General features: G+C 38.5%; 1 protein-coding gene across 2 annotated transcripts in view; it reads right to left on the bottom strand.

Moving 5' to 3' along the window:
* The window catches only part of Stxbp3 (syntaxin binding protein 3), a 69,315-nt gene that overhangs the window by 17,500 nt on the left and 31,761 nt on the right, over positions 1–20,054 (bottom strand). For both annotated transcript variants that reach the window (XM_090334311.1, XM_090334310.1), the window contains exons 9-15: positions 18,575–18,699; positions 15,865–15,960; positions 15,686–15,743; positions 5,391–5,456; positions 4,711–4,791; positions 927–1,065; positions 405–511 (exon numbers count right to left, since the gene is read on the bottom strand). In XM_090334311.1, coding sequence (XP_090190437.1) covers positions 405–511; positions 927–1,065; positions 4,711–4,791; positions 5,391–5,456; positions 15,686–15,743; positions 15,865–15,960; positions 18,575–18,699 — 672 coding nt within the window. The remainder of the gene's footprint in view (positions 1–404; positions 512–926; positions 1,066–4,710; positions 4,792–5,390; positions 5,457–15,685; positions 15,744–15,864; positions 15,961–18,574; positions 18,700–20,054) is intronic.

Raw genomic sequence — 20,054 nt, 5'->3', positions numbered from 1 at the left:
TCTGTGTTCAAGGCCAGTAATCTACCACTTGAGCCACTTCTGGCTGTTTCTGTGTATGTGGAACTAAGAAATTGAACTCAGAGCTTTGTGCATGCTAGGCAAGCACTCTACCATTAGGCCACACTCTGGGCCCTGCATGAGACTTTTACCTCCAATTAACCACCAGCAAAGAGAAAAAAAAGCCAGAAATGAGTGTGGCTTAAATGGTAGAGTTAACACTGAGCAAAAACCCGAGGGACAGTACTCTGGTCCAAGTTTAAGCTCCAGACTTCCCCCCCTTTCTTCCCCCAACTATGCACACACTCACATGTGCGCATGCACGCACGCGTGCGCGCGCACACATACACACACACACACGCACACACGCACACACAAGAACATGTAATTCAGTGTAACATTCTTACCTGGGGAACGATGGGAACACCAAGATAACTCCAGTTACGAATCATGTCACTATCACTTTCTATCTTTACATGCTGGATCAGTCTGTCCAAATTTTCTTCTGTAGTTCCTTATATAAGTAAAAATTTAAATGCACAGTCACATAATTGCTACTGCAACTAATTCTACTTATGTGAAAAACGAATTTTGCTTTTAAAAAAGTGAACAGTCAAATTATATCCCCTTTGGTTCTCTCTTAATTTCGTGTTTTCCACATATTTACTTTAGCCAATTTTAGCCACTATCCTTTGAGTTTTCTAGGATTGTCTAATGATCAGTAGTAGACTACTTGTTAAAACGTGATTTTAGCTGGGCACTGATAGAGCTCAAGCCTGTAATCCTAGATACACAGGAGACTGAGATCTGAGAAATGAAGTTTGAAGCCAGCCTAGGGGTAGTGCCCAGGCACTGAGTTCAAGCTCCAAAACTGTCAAAAAAAAAAGTCATTTTAGAGCACACATTCTTGAAAACAAAATCTTCATTACCATTAATACTGAAGATATAAAGTAGGATTGCTCTTATTTTATCACAATTATCATGATTTTTGTTGAGGAGAACTGGAAGGAGTACTCGCATAGCATCTTTCACCTTCTGTCCTTCTGCATCAGTTCCAAGTGCCAAATCCTTAATAAAAATAAAAATAAAATACAACCAGTGGGTTACAATAAAAACTCATTGTTTTGTTAGATGTAGCAATTAACTCATCAATTTTTGTTGTTATTGTTGTTGGTTGTGGGGCCTGGCCTCTGGACCTGGGTGCTGTCCCTGACCTCTTCAGCTCAAGACTAGCCCTCTACCACTTGAGCCACAGCACCACTTCTGTTTTCTGGTGGTTAATTGGAGATAACCAGCCTCCTGAGTAGCTAGATTACAGGGACGAGCCACTGTGGAGACTCCTAGCTAGTGGTGCAGGAGCCCTGCCTCTTGCCACCTCTTGCCACACACTCAGTGTTGCATTCAATCAGGAGCCAGAGGGCGCCTGGCCCCTCCCACCTGTAGTAGGAGTTCCCGGATACTCCAGGCAGTGGGGCGTGTCTCAGGACACCATTGGCTAATGGTCGCATTCAGGGAGGTCCCTATTTGCTGACGTGTCAGCCACCACTCCATCTGTATTTCGCGAGTGCGTTTTCTAAAATAAAGTTAGATCTGCACCGAGAGTCTGGTCTCTGGAGTCTGTGTTCTTGGGATTATTCGTGGGCTCCATCACCATCTTACCCCCTCCTAGATATCGGAGAAGGACCCCAACAAGCCACAAGCACCTAGCTAACTCATCAAATTTTAATGTAATATTGATAACATTTCACTGAAAAATGTAACTATTCCTTATAAGCAATTCATAGAACAAAATGCTAAAGGTCAAAAAGTAAAGCAGATAAGGAAGTCATTAATCTAAACTTAGCAATCCAGCATAAATAGTATAGCTACTGAAATGGAATTAGGGGCCAAGAGTTTAGCCTACTTGTAGAGTGCCTGTTTAGCAAGTACAAAGACATGGGTTTGATTCCTAAGTACCACATACATAGAAAAAGCCAGAAATGGTGCTGTGGCTCAACTGGTAGAGCTCTCTCTTTGAGAATGCCCAAGGACAGTGCTCAGGCCCTGAGCTCAAGCCCCAGAACTGGCAAAAAAAAAAAAAAGAAATGGGGTCAACCTGAATTAAGAGGCATTGTGATGCAAAATATCAGATTTGAAATACATACTGTGAAAAAAGACAAATGTAAATATCTCACTAAAAATTTTCATGTTGAGTATGCAGTAAAATGTTTTTTAACATATCTGGTTAAGTCAAATATGTTATTAAATTGCAGTTTTTACTTTTGTAACATGGCTGCCAGAATACTTAACACATACAACTTGCCTTTTTCCCTCTGTGTTGGTCTTGGGGCTTGGATGCAAGGCCTGGGTAGTGTAGTTGAGTTTCTTGTACTCAAGCCTAGCACTCTACCACTTGAGCCATAGCTATACCTCTGGCTTTCTTTTTTCTTCTCTTCTCCTCTCCTCTCCTCTCTTCTCTTCTCCTCTCCTCTCCTCTTCCTCTCTCTCCTCTCTCTCTCTCTCTCTCTCTCTCTCTCTCTCTCTCTCTCTCTCTCTCTCTCCCTCCCTCCCTCCCTCCCTCCCTCCCTCCCTCTCTTCCCCCCCCCTCTCTCTTTCTCTCTCTCCACCCCCACCCCCCCTTTGGCAGTTTAGTGGAGATAAGAGTTTCACAGAATTTCCTGCCTGCACTGACTATGAACCATGATCTCAGCCTTCTGAGTACCTAGGATTACAGGCATAAGGGACCAGCACCTGGCTGCTTCCTATTTCTGTTAGGATGAAGCATAATACAAGAAGCTATTTTTTTGCATGATGGTACCAAGTTTGAATTCAGGGCTTCTCAGACCTTTTGCTTCAATTATTTTTTTGGATAGAGCATGGTATTTTTGTGAGGCTGGTCTGGGATGGATCTTCCAACAGCACAGGAGGTAATAAGGGACCATGGATGTGAAAGAAGCGTGGGGAGGGTCTCACTAACTTTTGCCCAGGCCAGCCTCAAACCACTGTCCTTCTTTTTCTTCCAGCTTACACTCAGGGAATACACTCTTGCTTGGCTTTTTCTTTACTCACATTATATGTATATGCCACCACACCAAATACTACAAAAAGGTTCATAAAAGTAAGTAACATGTACCCTTAGCAGGATGTAACAGTCAATGATGTATCCCCTAACGAAGTCCTGTCAACAATGCTCCAAAACTTAATTCACTCCATTAAACAAATAATGGGTAACCATATGATTAGGAAAGACTGCTTACTAGATACCATATACTTACTTATCATTGTTTCTTATTATTCCTTTTTATTAATTATTATTTTTCTACTTATTATTTATTTATTTAGTTAGTTTTTGTGGATCATGGGGCTTGAACTCAGCCTGGGCACTGTACCCGAGCTCTTCAGCTCAAGGCTACAGTTCTACCCTTGAGCCAAGCCCCACTTCCCATTTTTTTAGAGGTCAATTGGAGATTAAGAGTCTCAGGTCCTTTTGTGCCCAAGCTGGCTTCCCACCGTGATCCTCAGATCACAGCCTCCTGAGTAGCTAGGATTACAGGCATGAGCCACTGCACGGCAAACTTATTACTCTTGATGGGCTAGAGTTTAGAACTAGAGTGTTTCCAAAGACATAAAGGCTTTGCCCCAAACAGTGCTATTGGGAAGTGGTAGAAACTTAAAAGTGGAGACTACGGGTAGGTCTTAAGGTCATCCAGGGTGTGCTCTTACAGAGGACAGTAGTACTCTGCTTGTTATTTCTCTACCCTTTTGTTTGTGGAGTTAAGCAGCTTTGTCTGTAAGACAACCTCACCATGATGCACAGCCTCACCACTGGCCTTAAAAAAAGCTATAAGGGGGCCAGGAGTTTGGCCTAGTGGTAGAGTGCTTGCCTAGCATGCATGAAGACCGGGGTTTGATTCCTCAGTACCACATACATAGAAAAAAGCCAGAAGTGGTGCTGAGGCTCAAGTGGTAGAGCTCTAGCCTTGAGAAAGTCCAAGTACAGTGCTCAGACCCTAAGCTCAAGCCAAGGACTGGCCAAAAAAAAAAAAAAAAGTTATGAGGACAGGTACAGTGGCTCAGTGGCTCCCACCTGTTCATGCCTATAATCCTAGCTACTCAGGAGGCTGAGATCTGAGAATCAAGGTTCACAGCCAGCCCAGGCACAAAAGGACCTGATATTCTTATCTCCAATTAACCTCTAGAAAATGAGAAGTGGGGCTTCGCTCAAGGGTACGGTGGTAGCCTTGAGCTGAAGAGCTCAGGGACAGTTCCCAGGCCTAGGGGTAAGGTGGTAACCTTAAGGTAAAGAGCTCTGGGACAGCACTCAGGCCAAGTTCAAGCCCCATGACGACCCCCCCCCCCCGAAAAAAAGAAATGAGGGCAGCTGACCACACCTGAACCCTCAACATCTGTGAGCCTCTAATGTACTTAGCATGCATAATGTCCTGGATTTTATTCACAGCACCCAAACCCAAAACAACAAAACTGTGAGTCAAAAATAACCTTTTTGTCTTTATAAGCTGATAATCTCACATATTTGTTATAGCAACAGAAAGCTGACTAACATAGTAGGAACTTGCATCTTAAATACTTCCTAGGTGGGACCCCTTTTAATTGGCATTTTCTTTCTTTCTTAATTTATTCATTTGTGAAATTAGTACTAAATTTAGCAAATAAAACTTACATTTTAAGTCGCAAAGTTCATACAAACATAGGCATTTCTGACTCTACACATACCTGTTCAGTTTTACAGAGTTTTTCAATATTAAGCTTGAACTTATTCATGCAATCTTCTGCTAAGTTAAGGTGGACAACTTGCTGGAAAACAGAAGAGTGGATTATTCACAGCATTTCCATTATTTTTGAGATAGGCCTGAAGGAATGTGTGGGTGTAAGTGAAAAAGAATAACATGTAAGTAAAAAAAATCAAGGAAGTCAGAAGTATGACAGTGGATAATCAACAGATAGCAAGTGCTAAATTGTGTTGTTTGTGAGTAGTGGAAATGAAGTAAAGAAAATAAATGAAATCTTGATAGCCAATAGCAACTAGGGTACAACATTACAAAAATATGAAGACTACTATGATAATGATTCATAAGAAGGCCTATGAGTAAAAAATACATACATATACTATATATACACAATCCTACCATTTACATGCTGTTAATCTATTACTAATATATTATTAAATCTACTAATATGTTTTAATTGTAAGAACCATGAGAATAATAACCACTGACTAGTCGGTCAATCTTAAGCTGAATTTTCCTATTTAGTTAGTAAATACTTAAACTATTCAAAGCTGTTCAAAACAAAGATTAAATAGTTTAAGATGGAATAAGTATAAATGATAAATATAGAACTAGAGAGATCAACTGACTAAAAAGAATAAGGTATCAATATATACAATAGTTTACCTTAGTAATTTGCTTACGAAAATGGGGCATCTTTTTCATCAGTTGGGTAAGAGCACTAAGTGATGTCTAGAGAAAAAGAAAAATATTCTTAAGCAAATCTCTGATTTAATTATTCTATATTACAACTTTTCCATCATGGGGTTTTAAATATTGTCAAAGCTATTTATTTATGAAACATTTAGAAAAATTTTAAAGAAAATTTCAGATGCTTCTAATTTCAATCAGAGTAAAGTAGATGATATTAAAATGACTCTGTCTCAGAAAAAAAGGTAGACAAATAAAACAACAGCTTTCAGAAAATGGATTAAAAAAAATGGAGTGAAAGAAAGCATGAAAGTGATCCTTGAATTCACCCTCCCTTCTCTATGGGAATGTTTTCCATACTGCAAGTAAGCACAGTTAAAATAGAAAACAATTACCTCTGTGCAAAGTAAAAGAAGAAGGAGGAGGAGAAGGAGGAAAAACAAAAACCAAAGTTTGAGGCTGCTGAAGTAGGGTTTGGTAAACAAAGGAGCTAGAGAGAAAGTCACCAGCTAGACATAACCCAAACATGCATTGGGTGGTTGCCATTAGACCTCTATTTTGAATGTGTATAGGGTACAGCTCTCAAACATCTACTTGAAAACAACTACCAGACATAACTACAGAAATGCTACCAGTCTTGAAGTAGAGCATTAATACCCAGATAGTCAATCTCAGTAGGCCTTAGGACTAAACAAGTAAAAACTTTCACCATAACATTTCCTCCTAACAGGAAGTTTTAAAAGAATCAAGGCCAAGTGTGGTGGTTCATGCCTGTAATCCTAGCTACTCAGGAGGCTGAGATCTGAGGATTAAGGTTCAAAGCCAGCATAGGCACAAACGGAACTGAGACTCTTATCTCCAATTAACTTCTAGAAAAATGGAAGTGGGGTTTAGCTCAAGGATAGGGTGGTAGCCTTGAGCTGAAGAGCTCAGAGACAGCACCCAAGCCAACTCCAAGTTCACGCCCCAAGACCCACACACATACACACAAAAATTAACAGAAAGGTTTTAAATAAGACAGTGGTTAATACTCTGATAAAATATTTAGTAAGTTCCTGAGCCGGGAGTTTGGCCTAGTGGTAAAGTGCTTGTCTAGCATGCACGAAGACCTGGGTTCGATTCCTTGGTACCACATACTTAGAAAAAGCCAGAAGTGGTGCTCTGGCTCACGTGGTAGAGTTCTAGCCTTGAGCAAAATCCAAGGACAGTCTTCAGGCCCTGAGCTTAAGCCTAGGACTGGAAAAAAAAAATATTTAGTAAGTTTCTGAGGATCATGTTTGCCAGCCAGGATTTCTAAATGATGAGATAAAGGAATGGACCCTGAAGCATCATAGAGAATTACTTTGATCATAAGGCCGTTAACATGATGATAAACTAATATACGAGGACTCTGGCATAATGAAAACTTCTAAGAACTTCTGAGAAAGGATGTCCTGGTACCCATTCCTAGCCAGGGTGCAGTCCTAAGAGGGCAGCTGATGAAGGGCAGGAGGGCCGGGCACTGGTGGCTCACATCTGTAATCCTAGCTATTATACAGGAGTCTGAGATCTGAGGGCTGCAGTTCAAAGCCAGCCCAGGCAGAGACTTCTATCTCTGATTAACCAGCAAAAAGCTAAAAGTGGAAGTGTTGCTCAAATGGTAGAGAGCCAGCCATAAGTGAGAGTGAGAGGTACCAAAAAAAATTTAAAAAATTGAGCTGTTTAAAAAAAAAACAAGGAGGGACAATTGGGTAAATGCCAAGTAATGGATTGCTGGGTCACAGGGGAGTTCTAATGTCTTTGTTTTTTTTTTTTTTTTTTTTTTTTTTTTGCCAGTCCTGGGCTTGAGCTCAGGGCCTGAGCACTGTCCTTGGACTTTCTCAAGGCTAGAGCTCTACCACTTGAGCCTCAGCACCACTTCCGGCTTTTTTCTATGTATGTGGTACCGAGGAATCAAACCCGGGTCTTCATGCATGCTAGGCAAGCACTTTAACCACTAGGCCAAACTCCCGGCCTCTAATGTCTTTTGAGGAACTGCCATACTGCTTTCCATAGTGGTTGAACGAGTTTGCACTCCCACCAATAGTGTGGTAGTGATCCCTCCTGGCCACATCCCCACCAGCATCTGTTATTAAATTTCTTGATAATGGCTATTCTAACTAGAGTTAAGTGGAATCTCAAAGTTGTTTTATGGCCAGGGATGTAGAGCATTTCTTCATGTGTCTAAGGCCATTCTTAATTCTTCTTCAGAGAAGACTCTCTTAAGTCTTTGGCCCATCTTTTAATGGGATGGTTGTTTCTTTGGAAATTAGTTGTGGAGTGATTCAATTTTTGAGCTGTTGATATATTTTAGAAATGAGGCCTTTGTCTGTTGTATGGTTAGTGAAGATCTTCTCCTACTCTGTAGGCTTTCTAGTTAATTTGCTAGCTATGTCCTCTACCATACAGAAGCTCTGCAGTTTAATGCAGTTCCACTTATCCAGATTTGCTCTGATTTGTTGTGTTTCTGGGTCCTTATTAAGAAAATTTTGACCTGTGCCAAGGAGACATACTGTATCTCCTATTCCTTCTTTTTTTTCTTTTTTTTAATATTTATTTATTTTTTTATTGTAATTAGTAAAAGGGTTACATGATATTTGCCAGATAGAAGGTGCATTAATTCACATACATTGATACCCTTTCACATGTCTTGGTACCCTCCTATTCCTTCTTGTAAAGTTTTCAGTGTATCTGCTTTTACCTCCGTGTCTTTGATTCATTTGGAGTTAATCCTGGTACAGGGTGACAAAGAAGTATCCAACTTTAGTTTTCTGCAGGTGCTTAACCAGTTCTGCCAGCACCACTTGTTGAAGAGGCTGTCTTTCTTCCATTCTATTTTTTGCTCCCTTATCAAAGATTAGGTGGCCATAGGTCTGTGGGTTAATATCTGGGTCCTCAGTTCTGTTTCATTGGTCTTCAGGCCTGCTCTTGTGCCAGTACCAAGCTGTTTTGGCCACTATAGCTCTGTATTAGAGTCTAAAGTTTGGTATTGAAATTGCTCCTGTGCTGTTCTTTCTGCTAAGAATTGTTTTTGCTATATGGGGTCTTTTATTATTCCATATGAAATTTTGAATTGCCTCTAAATCCACTAGCACAACGATGCTCATTGCAGCACTATTTACCATTGCAAAGATATGGAACCAACCCAGATATCCCTCAGTTGATGAGTGGATCAAGATGTGGTATTTATACACAATGCAATTCTATGCTGCTGTCAGAAAGAATAACATTGCCCCATTTGTAAGGAAATGGAAAGACTTAGAAAAAAATCATATTAAGTGAAGTAAGCCAGACTCCAGAAACATAGGCTCAATGGTTTCCCTCATTTGTCATAATCAGTAGAAAACTCAGGCTCTCCTAGCATACATTTACAATAGAACAAACCTAGATACATAAGTCCTATAGTATGATGCTAAATGAAAGGACCTCCAGGATATAGAAACAAAAGCCATATAATGAGTGATTGTTGTCCTTAATGGACTATGTTATCTCTTATCTATTTTGCTGTCCTTTGGTTATCTCATATTGTTACAGTATTTCACCTTGTTATCTGATATATTGTATATATGCATATTTGGTTATTTGAAATTGGATAGGGAAGGGGGAAAAACAAGATGAGGGGTCGGGGTAGGGAAAGGGGCACTAAGACATGAGAAAGGGTATCAATGTTTGTAAAGTGATACACCTATCTGGTGAATATAATGTAACCCTTCTATTAATTACAATAAAAATATATGAAAAAAAGAGGGGAAAACAAAAACAGAATGTAAAAGATGTAGAATAAGGCAAAAATGTAAAATACATGTGAGAGTCTCAGAGAGAAAGGAAAAAAATGGGACAAAGTCAACATATGAAAAACTAATGGCTACAATTTTAACAAATATGATGAAACTTAGTAACACAATGATTCAAGCAGCTAGCAAACCCCAAGGAGGATAAATACCAAGAAACCTACATCACAGTATGGTATATCATGCCCAATAATTAAAAGTCAAAAAGAAAATATTCAGTGAATGGTTGTATGCATGTGTGGGTATGTGCATTCATGTGTACACATGCACAGGCACCAGTACCAGGACTTGAATTTAAGGCTGTTCCTTCTGGGTCAGTTTTCTTACTCATGTCTTGTATTCTATCACCTGAGCCACATCCCCAGCCCAGGTTTTTGCTAATGAATTGTTGAAATGGAGTCTTGTAGAGTTTGAACCACGATCCTCCAGTTCTTATCGTTTTCTCAGTAGTTAAAGGATTGGAATAAGTATGAGCCAGCAGTCAGTACCCAGCCTAATTCTTAATCAGGAATTATGTCAGAAGGTATATATCAAAACCTTTAAATTGATGGAAAAGAAAAAAACTTTGCCAGTCCACGATTCTAAATTGAAAAAAAAAAACAACTTGTAAAACAAGATGTCCCACAAAATAAATAAATAAATAAAGTTGAAATAATTCGGTCTGGCCTAGATGGAAAAACTAAAGAGCAATAGGAATAATAAACATCACCAGACAGGATAAATATTTGAGTAATAAAAGTCCACTGAGTGCTTAAGGCAAAAAACAAGTGAGCTGGATGCTGATGGCTCATGAACATAATCCTAGCAGGAGGCTAAAATCTTAAGATTGGGCAAGAAAGCCATGAGACTCTGTTTTTGTTTTGTTTTGTTAGTCATGGGGCTTAAACTACTTCTGTCCCTGAGCTCTTTTGCTCAAATCTAGCATTCTACCACTTTGTGCCATAAATCTACTTCCAGAGCCACAGCTCCACTTCCAAACCATAGCTCCACTTCCAGCTTATGAGTAGCTAATTGGAAACAAGAGTCTCATAGGGACTTTTCTGCTCAGGCTGGCTTTGAACTGTGATCCTCAGATGTCAGTCTCCTAAGTAGTTAGGATTATAGGTGTGAGCCACCTGTGCCAGGTTACCATGAGACTCTTACCTACAATTACCAAAAAGCCAGAAGTGGAGCTGTAGCTCAAGGGATAGATAACCCTGAGGTGGGGGCAGGGAGGGGAACCTTCAGGGACAGTGCCAGGTCCTGAGTTCAAGTGTTAGCTAACACCAAAAACTCCAAAAAACAAAACCAAATCCCCAAAGAAACCAAAACAACAGTAAGCTTATAACATATATAAAGAATACGTAAAGTACAAGAAATAACACAAAAAAGAAAAGAGAGATAAATGGAGTTCAATTTGTATAAGGTTTCTGTCATTCAGAACATGACAGAAAGTATACTATAAGGTAGGTAATAAGCCTATATTATTACTATCTTTTAATGGTTACTGAAGTTTGAATTAAGGACCTGACATTTGTTAAAGAAGGCCTGGGCTTTATCTCTCAGCTTTTTCACTCAAGGCTAGTGTTCTACCACTTGAACCACAGCTGGCTTCACTTTGGGCTTTTTAGTGGTTAATTGGAGAAAAGAGTCTTACAGACTTTCCTGCTTGACCTGGCTTTGGATTGTGATTCTGAGTTGTCAATGTCCTGAATAGCCAGAACTACAGATGTGAACCACTGGTGCCTAGCTTTTGGGTGTATTTTTAAATAAGTATATTTTAAATAAGTATATTTTATAAGACACATTTAAATTATAGCAGTTCTACAATTTGACCATATAGCCATCTCAAAGACTCCCATTATCTTTTCTCACCACCTTATCCAGTACATACTGTTACTTTTAATATTCTAAACTGACTGAAATTTACTTGTCTGGAAATTGACGGACAGTAGTATTTAATGTTAGTCTGAGGATTAAATGGGATGATACACCAAGTTTGCTTGGATTAGGCAGTGGCCCACAAAAAGTTAGTGCAGATATTACCTATTAACAGTTTAATAGCAATACACAGAGATTTACTTATATGTAACTGCACTTAGGTAAGTTACATAATTTCCAATATTTCAGAAAAATAATTTTTAAACTAACTTTCAGGGAAAGTTTCGTATTAACAGAATACTGAAGGACTTCCAAGTGTGCAGTATATATTCTGTGAAGAAAAAAGAAAAGATACACACCTTAGAAGTCTAACATACCCAAGCTTTAGGCATGTGGTAATTTTATGTTTTCTTTCTTATTACAAAGCAAAGATAGGCTGGAGGTGTGATTCAAGCAGTGCAGCACTGTTTAGTAAGCACAAGGTCCTAAGTTCAAAGCCTAGTACTGGTTTAAAAAAAAAAAAAGGAGCTGGAGCAGGAGTTTGGCCTAGAGGTACAGTGCTTGCCTACCATGGAGGAAGACCTGGGTTCGATTCCTCCATACCACAAACAGGAAAAACTGGAAATGGTGCTGTGGCTCACGTGGTAGAGCTCTAGACTTGAGAAAGCCCAAGGACAGCACTCAGGCCCTGAGTTCAAGCCCCAGGACGGGCAAAAAATAAAATAAAATAAAAAAGAAGCTGAGCATGGTGTGGTACACCTTGTAATCTCTGCACTCCAAGGCAGAAGAGAGAGCTGGAGGCCAGCCAGCATGGGCTAGAATGAAACCCTACCTCAAAAGACCAAAGAGAACAGTGACTATAGCTCAAGTGACAGAGTATTGTCCAGCAATCACAAGGCCCTGGGTTCAATGTTCAGCATTGTTCCCTATCCCTCAAATATAAACAGAAAGAAAAAGATATGTATTTTTTTCCAAGCACACACAGGGATTTAACATTCTAGATCATAAATTAAATCTTTACAAACTTCAAAGCACTAAAATCATACAATAATTTTTCTACGACTGCTATCTAAGTTAGAAGTCAGTAGTATAACAATAATTAGAAAATTCCCAAGTGCCTTGAAATTTAAAAACACATTCTTGAATAACACATAGCCAAAATAAATCAGAATAAAGGTTAGAAAATGTACTAACTTGAATGGACTCAAGTTATTTCAAATCACCTGGGATGCATCTAATGTAAATCTAAATATAAACAGTAGGAATGAAGAAAGGTAAACAAAAATAATTCTGTACACATCCAACTCAAGAAGCTAGAAAAAAATCTAAACCAAAGAAAGTTGAAACTTAAGACTAAAAAATAATCAATATAAAACTAACCTATAACAAAGAAAATCAAGTCAAAAGAAGTTTGCTTAAATATTAAATACTATCAATATAAATACAAGTATTAACAATGACATAAGGAAATAAACTAAGATGAGTAAATATACCACAAAGATTAGAGAACAGAATAATAATATATTCTACTCACACTGAAAAGAAAAAACTATTTAAATTTAAATGTACTAAAAATTTAATTTAAAATTTAAATGTGCTAAATTTCGTGAAATTTAATATTCTACAATTGACAAAATAAAAATTCGGAATAGCAATATATGGTAAGAAGCATGCATATAAATATATAAATCATTATATATGTATTTATTTATTTTGTTCTGGCCCTAGGGCTTGAACTCAGGGCCTGGGCAGTTTCTGAGCTTCTTTGTTCAAGATTTAGTGCTCTACCAATGAGCCACAGACTCATTCTGGTTTTTTGGTGGGTAATTGGAGATAGAGTCTCACAGACTTTCCTGCTGGGGTTGGATTCAACCTGTGATCTTCAAATCTCAATCTCCTGAGTAGCTAGGAGTGAGCAAGTGGTTCCTGCCCTGTTAAGGAACTTATAACTAAAGATTTTTCCATAATGAAGACTCCATGCCCAAATGGTGCATTCTTTCAAGCAAGAAGACACATAATGGGCTTATTATATAAATACTTCTAGATAATAAAAGGAAAGAGAACATCATAATTCATTTCATCAGACCATGAATGTATCAAGTCTAAGCACAGTTTATTCTAGAAAGACACAATTAGTTTAATATAAGAAAACCAATATTACACTAACAGGATAAGGGAGAAAAAAATAAAATTCTGAAGAAGTATTTGATAAAATACAACAATTTTTCCCAGTTAAAAGAAATGAGTATAGCTCAGAGGTAAAGCACTTGCCTAGCATGCATGAGACACCAGGTTTGATTCCTAGTACCATAAAGGGGGAAAAAAGGGGGGGGGGATAAGCCAACTTGTTGGCCATGTATGGTGGCATCTAGCAGTCATGAGGCTAAGAAAGGGAAAAAAGCATTGCTAATTAAATGCCAATCTGTCCTCTCACTGCAAGTTCTAGGCCAGCCTGGATCTCATCTAGTGAGATTCTATCTAAAAAACAAACAAGTTTTTTTTGCTTGTTTTTGGTTTTTGGTTTTTGCCATTCTTGGGGCTTGAGCTCGGACCAGGGCACTCTTGTAATTTCTCAAGGATAGTGCTCTGCCACTTGAGCTACAGCACCACTTCTAGCTTTTTTCTATGTATGTAGTACCGAGGAATTGAACCCTGGTGTCTTTGTGGCATGCTAGACAAGCACTCTACCAAATTCCTGGCTCCAGCAAAGAAGTTTTAAAAGAACAAACAAACAGGACTTGAGATGTGATTCAAGTGGCACAGCACCTGTTTAAAAAGTACAGGATGCTGGGCGCTGGTGGCTCTCGTGGTGTAATTCTAGTTACTCAGGAGGCTGAGATCTGAGAAGCATGGTTCAAAGTCAGCCAGGCACTAGAAATCTATGAGATTCTTATCTCCAATTAACCACCAGAAAATCAGAAATGATGCTGTGGCTCAAGTGGTTGAGCATTGGCCTTCAGCGGAAAAGCTCAGGGACAGTGCACAGGCCCAGAGTTCAAGCCCTAGGAGTAACCAAAAAAATAAATAAAGAAAGAAAGAAGTACAGGGCCCTGAATTTAAACCCCAAAATCATTAAGAACAAAAAGAAACATAATGGCTAATAAAGAAAAAAACTTTGAGGAGCCAGGAGTTTTGCCTACTGCTTGCCTCGCATGCACGAAGACCTGGGTTCGATTCCTCAGAAATGATGCTGTGGCTCAAGTGGTAGAGCTCTAGCCTTGAGAAAGTCCAAGGACAGTGCTCAGGCCCTGAGTTCAAGCCCAAGACTGGCAAAAAAACAAAACAAATCAAAACAAAACACTTTGTTAATTTCATTAAGGATATAACTAAAATAACGATCATAATACTGATGATGGAATACTAAGCATGTTTTCCCTAAGAATAAGAATAAGGATATTCATTATCAACAGTTCTACTTCACATAATGAAAGTGCTATATGAGCCAGAATCTGGAGATGCAAAACAAAATAGAACTTAAAAAAATACCATATACTAGTACAGCACCCCAAAAGAACTAGAAATAACAAAAAATATTCAACAATTCTAGAATAAAAATTATACGGCAATTTTCCCCTCAGTCCTGGGCCTGAACACAAGGCCTGGGCATTTACTATCCCTGAACTTTTTCGGTTCAAGGCTAGTGCTCTAACACTTGGGCCACAGCCCCACCTCCAGCTTTTGGGTGGTTAGTTGAAAATAAAGAGTGTCAGACTTTCCTGCAAAAGACTATCTTTGAATCATAATCTTCAGATCTCAGCCTCCTGAGTAGCTAGGATCATAGGAGTAAACCACCAACACCTGGCTCATGGTAATATTTTATAACTTGAGCTATGTGATAGCTCTATGTATGTATATATAAGTAAAAAGTTATCCAGCATACATTTAAAATGTTTGCACTATAAATTATACCTGAATATAAAAATTCTAATAATGCACTGATGAAATGGACTAGTCAATTACATATTAACCTTATCAATAGCTTGCACCTATAATCCCTGATACTCAGGAGACGGATTAGGAGGATTACCATCGAGGCCAGCTCTAGCAGCAAAGGTTATGAGACCCAGTTTTCCCATGGCTGGACCCTGTGGTACAAGCCTATATCCTAAGATACATGGGAAGTTAAGATTGGCAGGATTTTGGCTTCAGGCCAGCCCATTAGACAAGTCCATCTCTTCAGAGACAAGCTGGATATGGTGGCATCACTTGGAATCCCAGCAAAAGTGGGAAGCCTAAAGAAGGTGGGTCAGTTCAAGTGTACACCCAGCTGAGAAGCAAGATCCTATTTAAAACATACCCACCAAAAAACAGGGCTGGAGGGGTGCCTCAAGTATACAGTGCCAATCTATTAAAAGTGTGAGGATCTGGATTCAAACTCTGCAACTACACACATATGCATATATATGTATATATATATATATGTATGTATGTGTGTATAAAATAAAAATAAACTTAGTGAAGCGACCCAGACAAAGTACTGTTAATTTTTGAAATAATATAATGGGTACTTAAGAGTTTGTTTTCTCTATTTCTCTTTAATGTACCAAGCATAGAAACTTAGTTCATCTTTGCTATTATTTTGAAAGTTAGTAAGGCTCTTACCTTTCCTTCTGTTGCTTTCTTTGTTGATGAAATTTCCTTCATAAGCTTTGGAATTTCCCTGTCAAATTGAGAATTCTTTAAATTAGGTATACTTAGAACAATTTTAAGATTACAAAATGAACTATGACTCATTTAGTACCTAAAAACATGGAATTAAAATTTAAAATGGATTGACATACTCTAATACAACTGCAATATGCCGATGTCGAATTCTGACCCAGAGGTCATCTTCTTCTTCAAGGATTGCTTCCTTTTCTTTCCCATCGGTTTTATATCTACAAGGAGATAGAGGCAGAAAATTTTTGGCATTTTTCTCCCAAAAGTGGAAAAAAATTTTTTACAAACAATGATTTAGAAAAAAATTCAAAAATACATATTCTTGATTCATTATTTAGGATAATACCTATCAAAACTAAGGAATGTTATCATTATACTAAAAATCAAAGTGTTATCTATACCTTGTATTTTTTTCTCATATTGTAAGACACTTTTAATCTCAAATGTTTACATTTCGATTCTTGGCAAAATGTTATCTTACAAAGCAAAAATTTAATGTCTTGTAATCAACTTTCAGAACAACATTTAATATACTAGCTAGGTATGGGTGTACATGCTTGTAATTCTAGCCCTCAAAAGGCTAAGGCAGGAGAATCATGAGTACTAGGCCTGATTGGATTATACAACAAAATCCTCTTTCAAAAACAAAACACAGAAACCTAAATATTAAAAAAATTAACAATGAAAGCCGGGCATGGTGGCTCACACCTGTAATCCTAGCTACTCTGGAGGCTGAGATCTGAGGAACAAGGTTCAAAGCCAGCCCAGGCACAAAAGGACCTGAAACTCTTATCTCCAATTAATCCACTAGAAAATGAGAAGTGAGGCTTCCCTCAAGGGTAGGGTGGTAGTCTTAAGCTGAAGAGCTCAGGGACAATGCCCAAGCCCAGGAGTAGGGCCTCTACCACTTGAGCCCACACCTCTACTTTCATCTTTTTACTAGTTAATTAGAGATAAGAGTCTCAGGTTTGTCTGCTTAGGCTTGCATTAAAACTATGATCCTCAGATGTCAGCCTCCTGAGTATAGGATTATAGGTCGGAGCCACTGGTGCCTAACTTCATACAAAGTCTTAATTAAACACTCAGATATAAAAATGCCTGTATATTTAATTATAAGTCTGCATTAAGGATAAAATAAGTCCCTTTTGTCATTTAGAGCACCTACTTTGTACTTGCATGTTACTTTTGACTTTCAAGTGCTTCATAACTTATTAATCAGTAACAAGCTTGGAAATGCTCTAAAGATAATGACAATCCTTTAGGAGTAAATTTAAATAAATCACTGAGATGGAAATGAATACTTAGAATTTCCTGCTTTATTTTTGTTTCCATTAAAAATTGTGATGGGGCCTAGTGGTAAAGGGCTTTCCCTGGGTTGGATTCCTCAGTATTACACAGAGAAAAAGCCAAAAGTGGTGCTATGGCTCGAGTGGTAGAGCTCTAGCCTTGTGAAAGCTCAAGGACAGTTGCCCTGGCTATGAGCTCAAGCCCCAGGACTGACTGGCTCCCCAAAAAAGTGATGGGGGCCTGGTGCCAGTGGCTCACAACTAAAGTTCTAGTAGTTCTAGTTACTTGGGAGGCTGAGACTGGGAGCATCCAGTTCAAGACCAGCTCTGGCAAAAAAAAGTTCATGAGACACTATTTTTTTTTTCTTTGTCATGGGTCTGGGCACTGTCCTTGAGCTCTTCAGCTCAAGGCTATCACCCTATCCCTTGAACCACAGCGCCACTTCCAGTTTTCTAGTGGTTAATTGGAGATAAGAGTCTCATGGACTTTAGTGCCTAGGCTGGCTTTGAACCACAACCCTCAAATCTCAGCCTTCTCTGAGTAGCTAGGATTACAGGCATGAGCCACTGCACCTGGCATGAGACACCTTTTCAACCAATAGCTATTATCCTACCTCTGTATTAGGCTTTAACTCTCCAAGGAATATAAGCATGTGTTAACATGTCTGGCTTAAAGCAGCAAATCTTGGCTGAAAAATGCCAATTTAGGTTTATATTGTGATAACTAAGACTGTATAATTAATGTGTTCAGGGGGCAGGGATGTGTCCATAGGCATGCTCATAATAAAAATACAGTAAGAAAAATGGTTACTTGATAGAAAAATAATTTTATTTTGTTTTGATATTTTTTAAAATAAATAGTTTTATATAAATATTAAGACACAGACTAAGTACCAAAATGGTAAAACTGTGCCTGTTCTAAAATATTCATACTGCTTCTTTTTCTACTATCTTAAAAAATACATTACACTATTCTATATGACACATTCTATTATATGACTATATGATTCAGAATATAATCACAGCCTAATCATTTTTTTTTTTTTTTGCCAGTCCTGGGCTTGAGCTCAGGGCCTGAGCACTGTCCTTGGACTTTCTCAAGGCTAGAGCTCTACCACTTGAGCCTCAGCACCACTTCCGGCTTTTTGCTATGTATGTGGTACCGAGGAATCGAACCCGGGTCTTCATGCATGCTAGGCAAGCACTTTAACCACTAGGCCAAACTCCCGGCCCCAACAGCCTAATCATTTTGAATAGGGTTTCTATTTAAAAAATAAAAATATGGGCCTGGTGTTTACTCATAATTTAGGTGAAAGATCCAAACTCTCTCTATTTAAATGTAGATCCACTAGTTAAGGAGGCAAACAAACACTCAAAAAGCTCCAAAGCAGTCAAATTGCCCATTAGCTTATAAAGTTTTAAAAGATTGTTAAGACTGAAAGAATAAGGTCTCTGTATAAAAGATTATGGACTTTTCAGATGCCTCTATAAGTTAAGTCTATTCTGTTTGTATATGCCCTTTATATGCCATTCAATTTATACTTGCTTGTATGTATCATTCTCAATTGGTAGTAGATCATATGCCATTGCCTGAAAGGTCAGTTCATGCAGGACAGTGGACACAGGATCAAAGCCACGATCAATGATTAAGAGCTGGGAATGAGTTTTACCCTAGAATAACAAAATAAAATAATCTTATGCAATTTCTATTTTTTATAGGAACACATTTTTAATATCTTAGAAAAATAGTAACAGACTTTTAAGTCCTGATTCTTTTGCCACCAAAAACATACAATGAAAGAAAAATGATTAATTTCCTTAAGAATGTGAAATTGCACATAGAAAAATCTGAGCGGCACACTACGAAGAAATATTATGACAAAATTTAAAGCTTTCATAACTGGATGAAAAGGCTATACTGAGTAACCTTCTAAAAAATTTTGTTAAAACAGTAACACTTTGCTTGTATTGTTTCTCTTCCTCTCTCCTTTCCTCCCCTCCCTTCCTTTTTTTCTTCCTCATCCCCTTCTCCCCCCTCATCTTTCTCTCTCTTCCTTTTGGATATAGGGTCTTGCTAGGTATGTAGTCCAGACTGGCCTTGAATGCAAGATCTTCTAGCTTCAATCTTCCAAGGGTTGGGATAACCATGTCTGGCATAAATCATTTTCTTATGAATTCAGCTACACAAACACTAAAACTGACATGCTAGACATTTTGCTAAGCAAGAAATACAAGTATTATTTCATCTAATTTAGGTATTATTTAATGGTTCTTACAGCAAACTTGTGAGACAGGTTTTATTACTTCCACTGACAAACAAGAGATTTAAACATGAAATTAAGTAATTTGTTTGAGCCATATAGTTAATACATGGTAGAATGGAGTTTCTAACTCATGTCAGATTCACTGCAATGTTAAACTTTTAGCCATTAGGCTATTTTATTTATTTTTGTGTAGACCCTGGGGCTTGAACTCAAGGCCTGGGCATTGTCCCTTAGCTTTTTTGCTCAAGGCTAGAACTCTACCACTTGAGCCATGGCTCTGCTTCTAGCATAAAAGTTTCATGTACTTTTCTGCTCAAACCATAATCCTCAAATCTCAGACTTCTGAGTAGACAGGATTACAGGCATGAGCTGCTGTAGTACCTAGCAAGAGTAATATATTCTTCAGCTTGTTATTCAAAGCAATAAGATGTTAACTACAACTCATTTGTTTATATATAGGAAATAGGGAAATTATACAGGATAGATTTTTTTTTTTTTGCCAGTCCTGGGCTTGAGCTCAGGGCTTGAGTATTGTCCTTGGACTTTCTCAAGGCTAGCACTGTACCACTTGAGCCTCAGCACCACTTCCGGCTTTTTGCTATGTATGTGGGGTACCGAGGAATCGAACCCGGATCTTCGTGCATGCTAGGCAAGCACTCTACCACTAGGCCAAACTCCCGGCCCAAGGATAGATTTTTTTTTTTTGCCAGTCCTGGGCTTGAGCTCAGGGCCTGAGCACTGTCCTTGGACTTTCTCAAGGCT

The sequence above is a fragment of the Megascapheus bottae genome, chromosome 6, assembly GCF_031878675.1.
Source record: "Megascapheus bottae isolate mThoBot1 chromosome 6, mThoBot2.hap1, whole genome shotgun sequence".
Lineage (NCBI taxonomy): Eukaryota > Metazoa > Chordata > Mammalia > Rodentia > Geomyidae > Megascapheus > Megascapheus bottae.
Note: the sequence above shows the minus strand (reverse complement) of the source record. Positions and strands in the feature narration are given on the sequence as shown.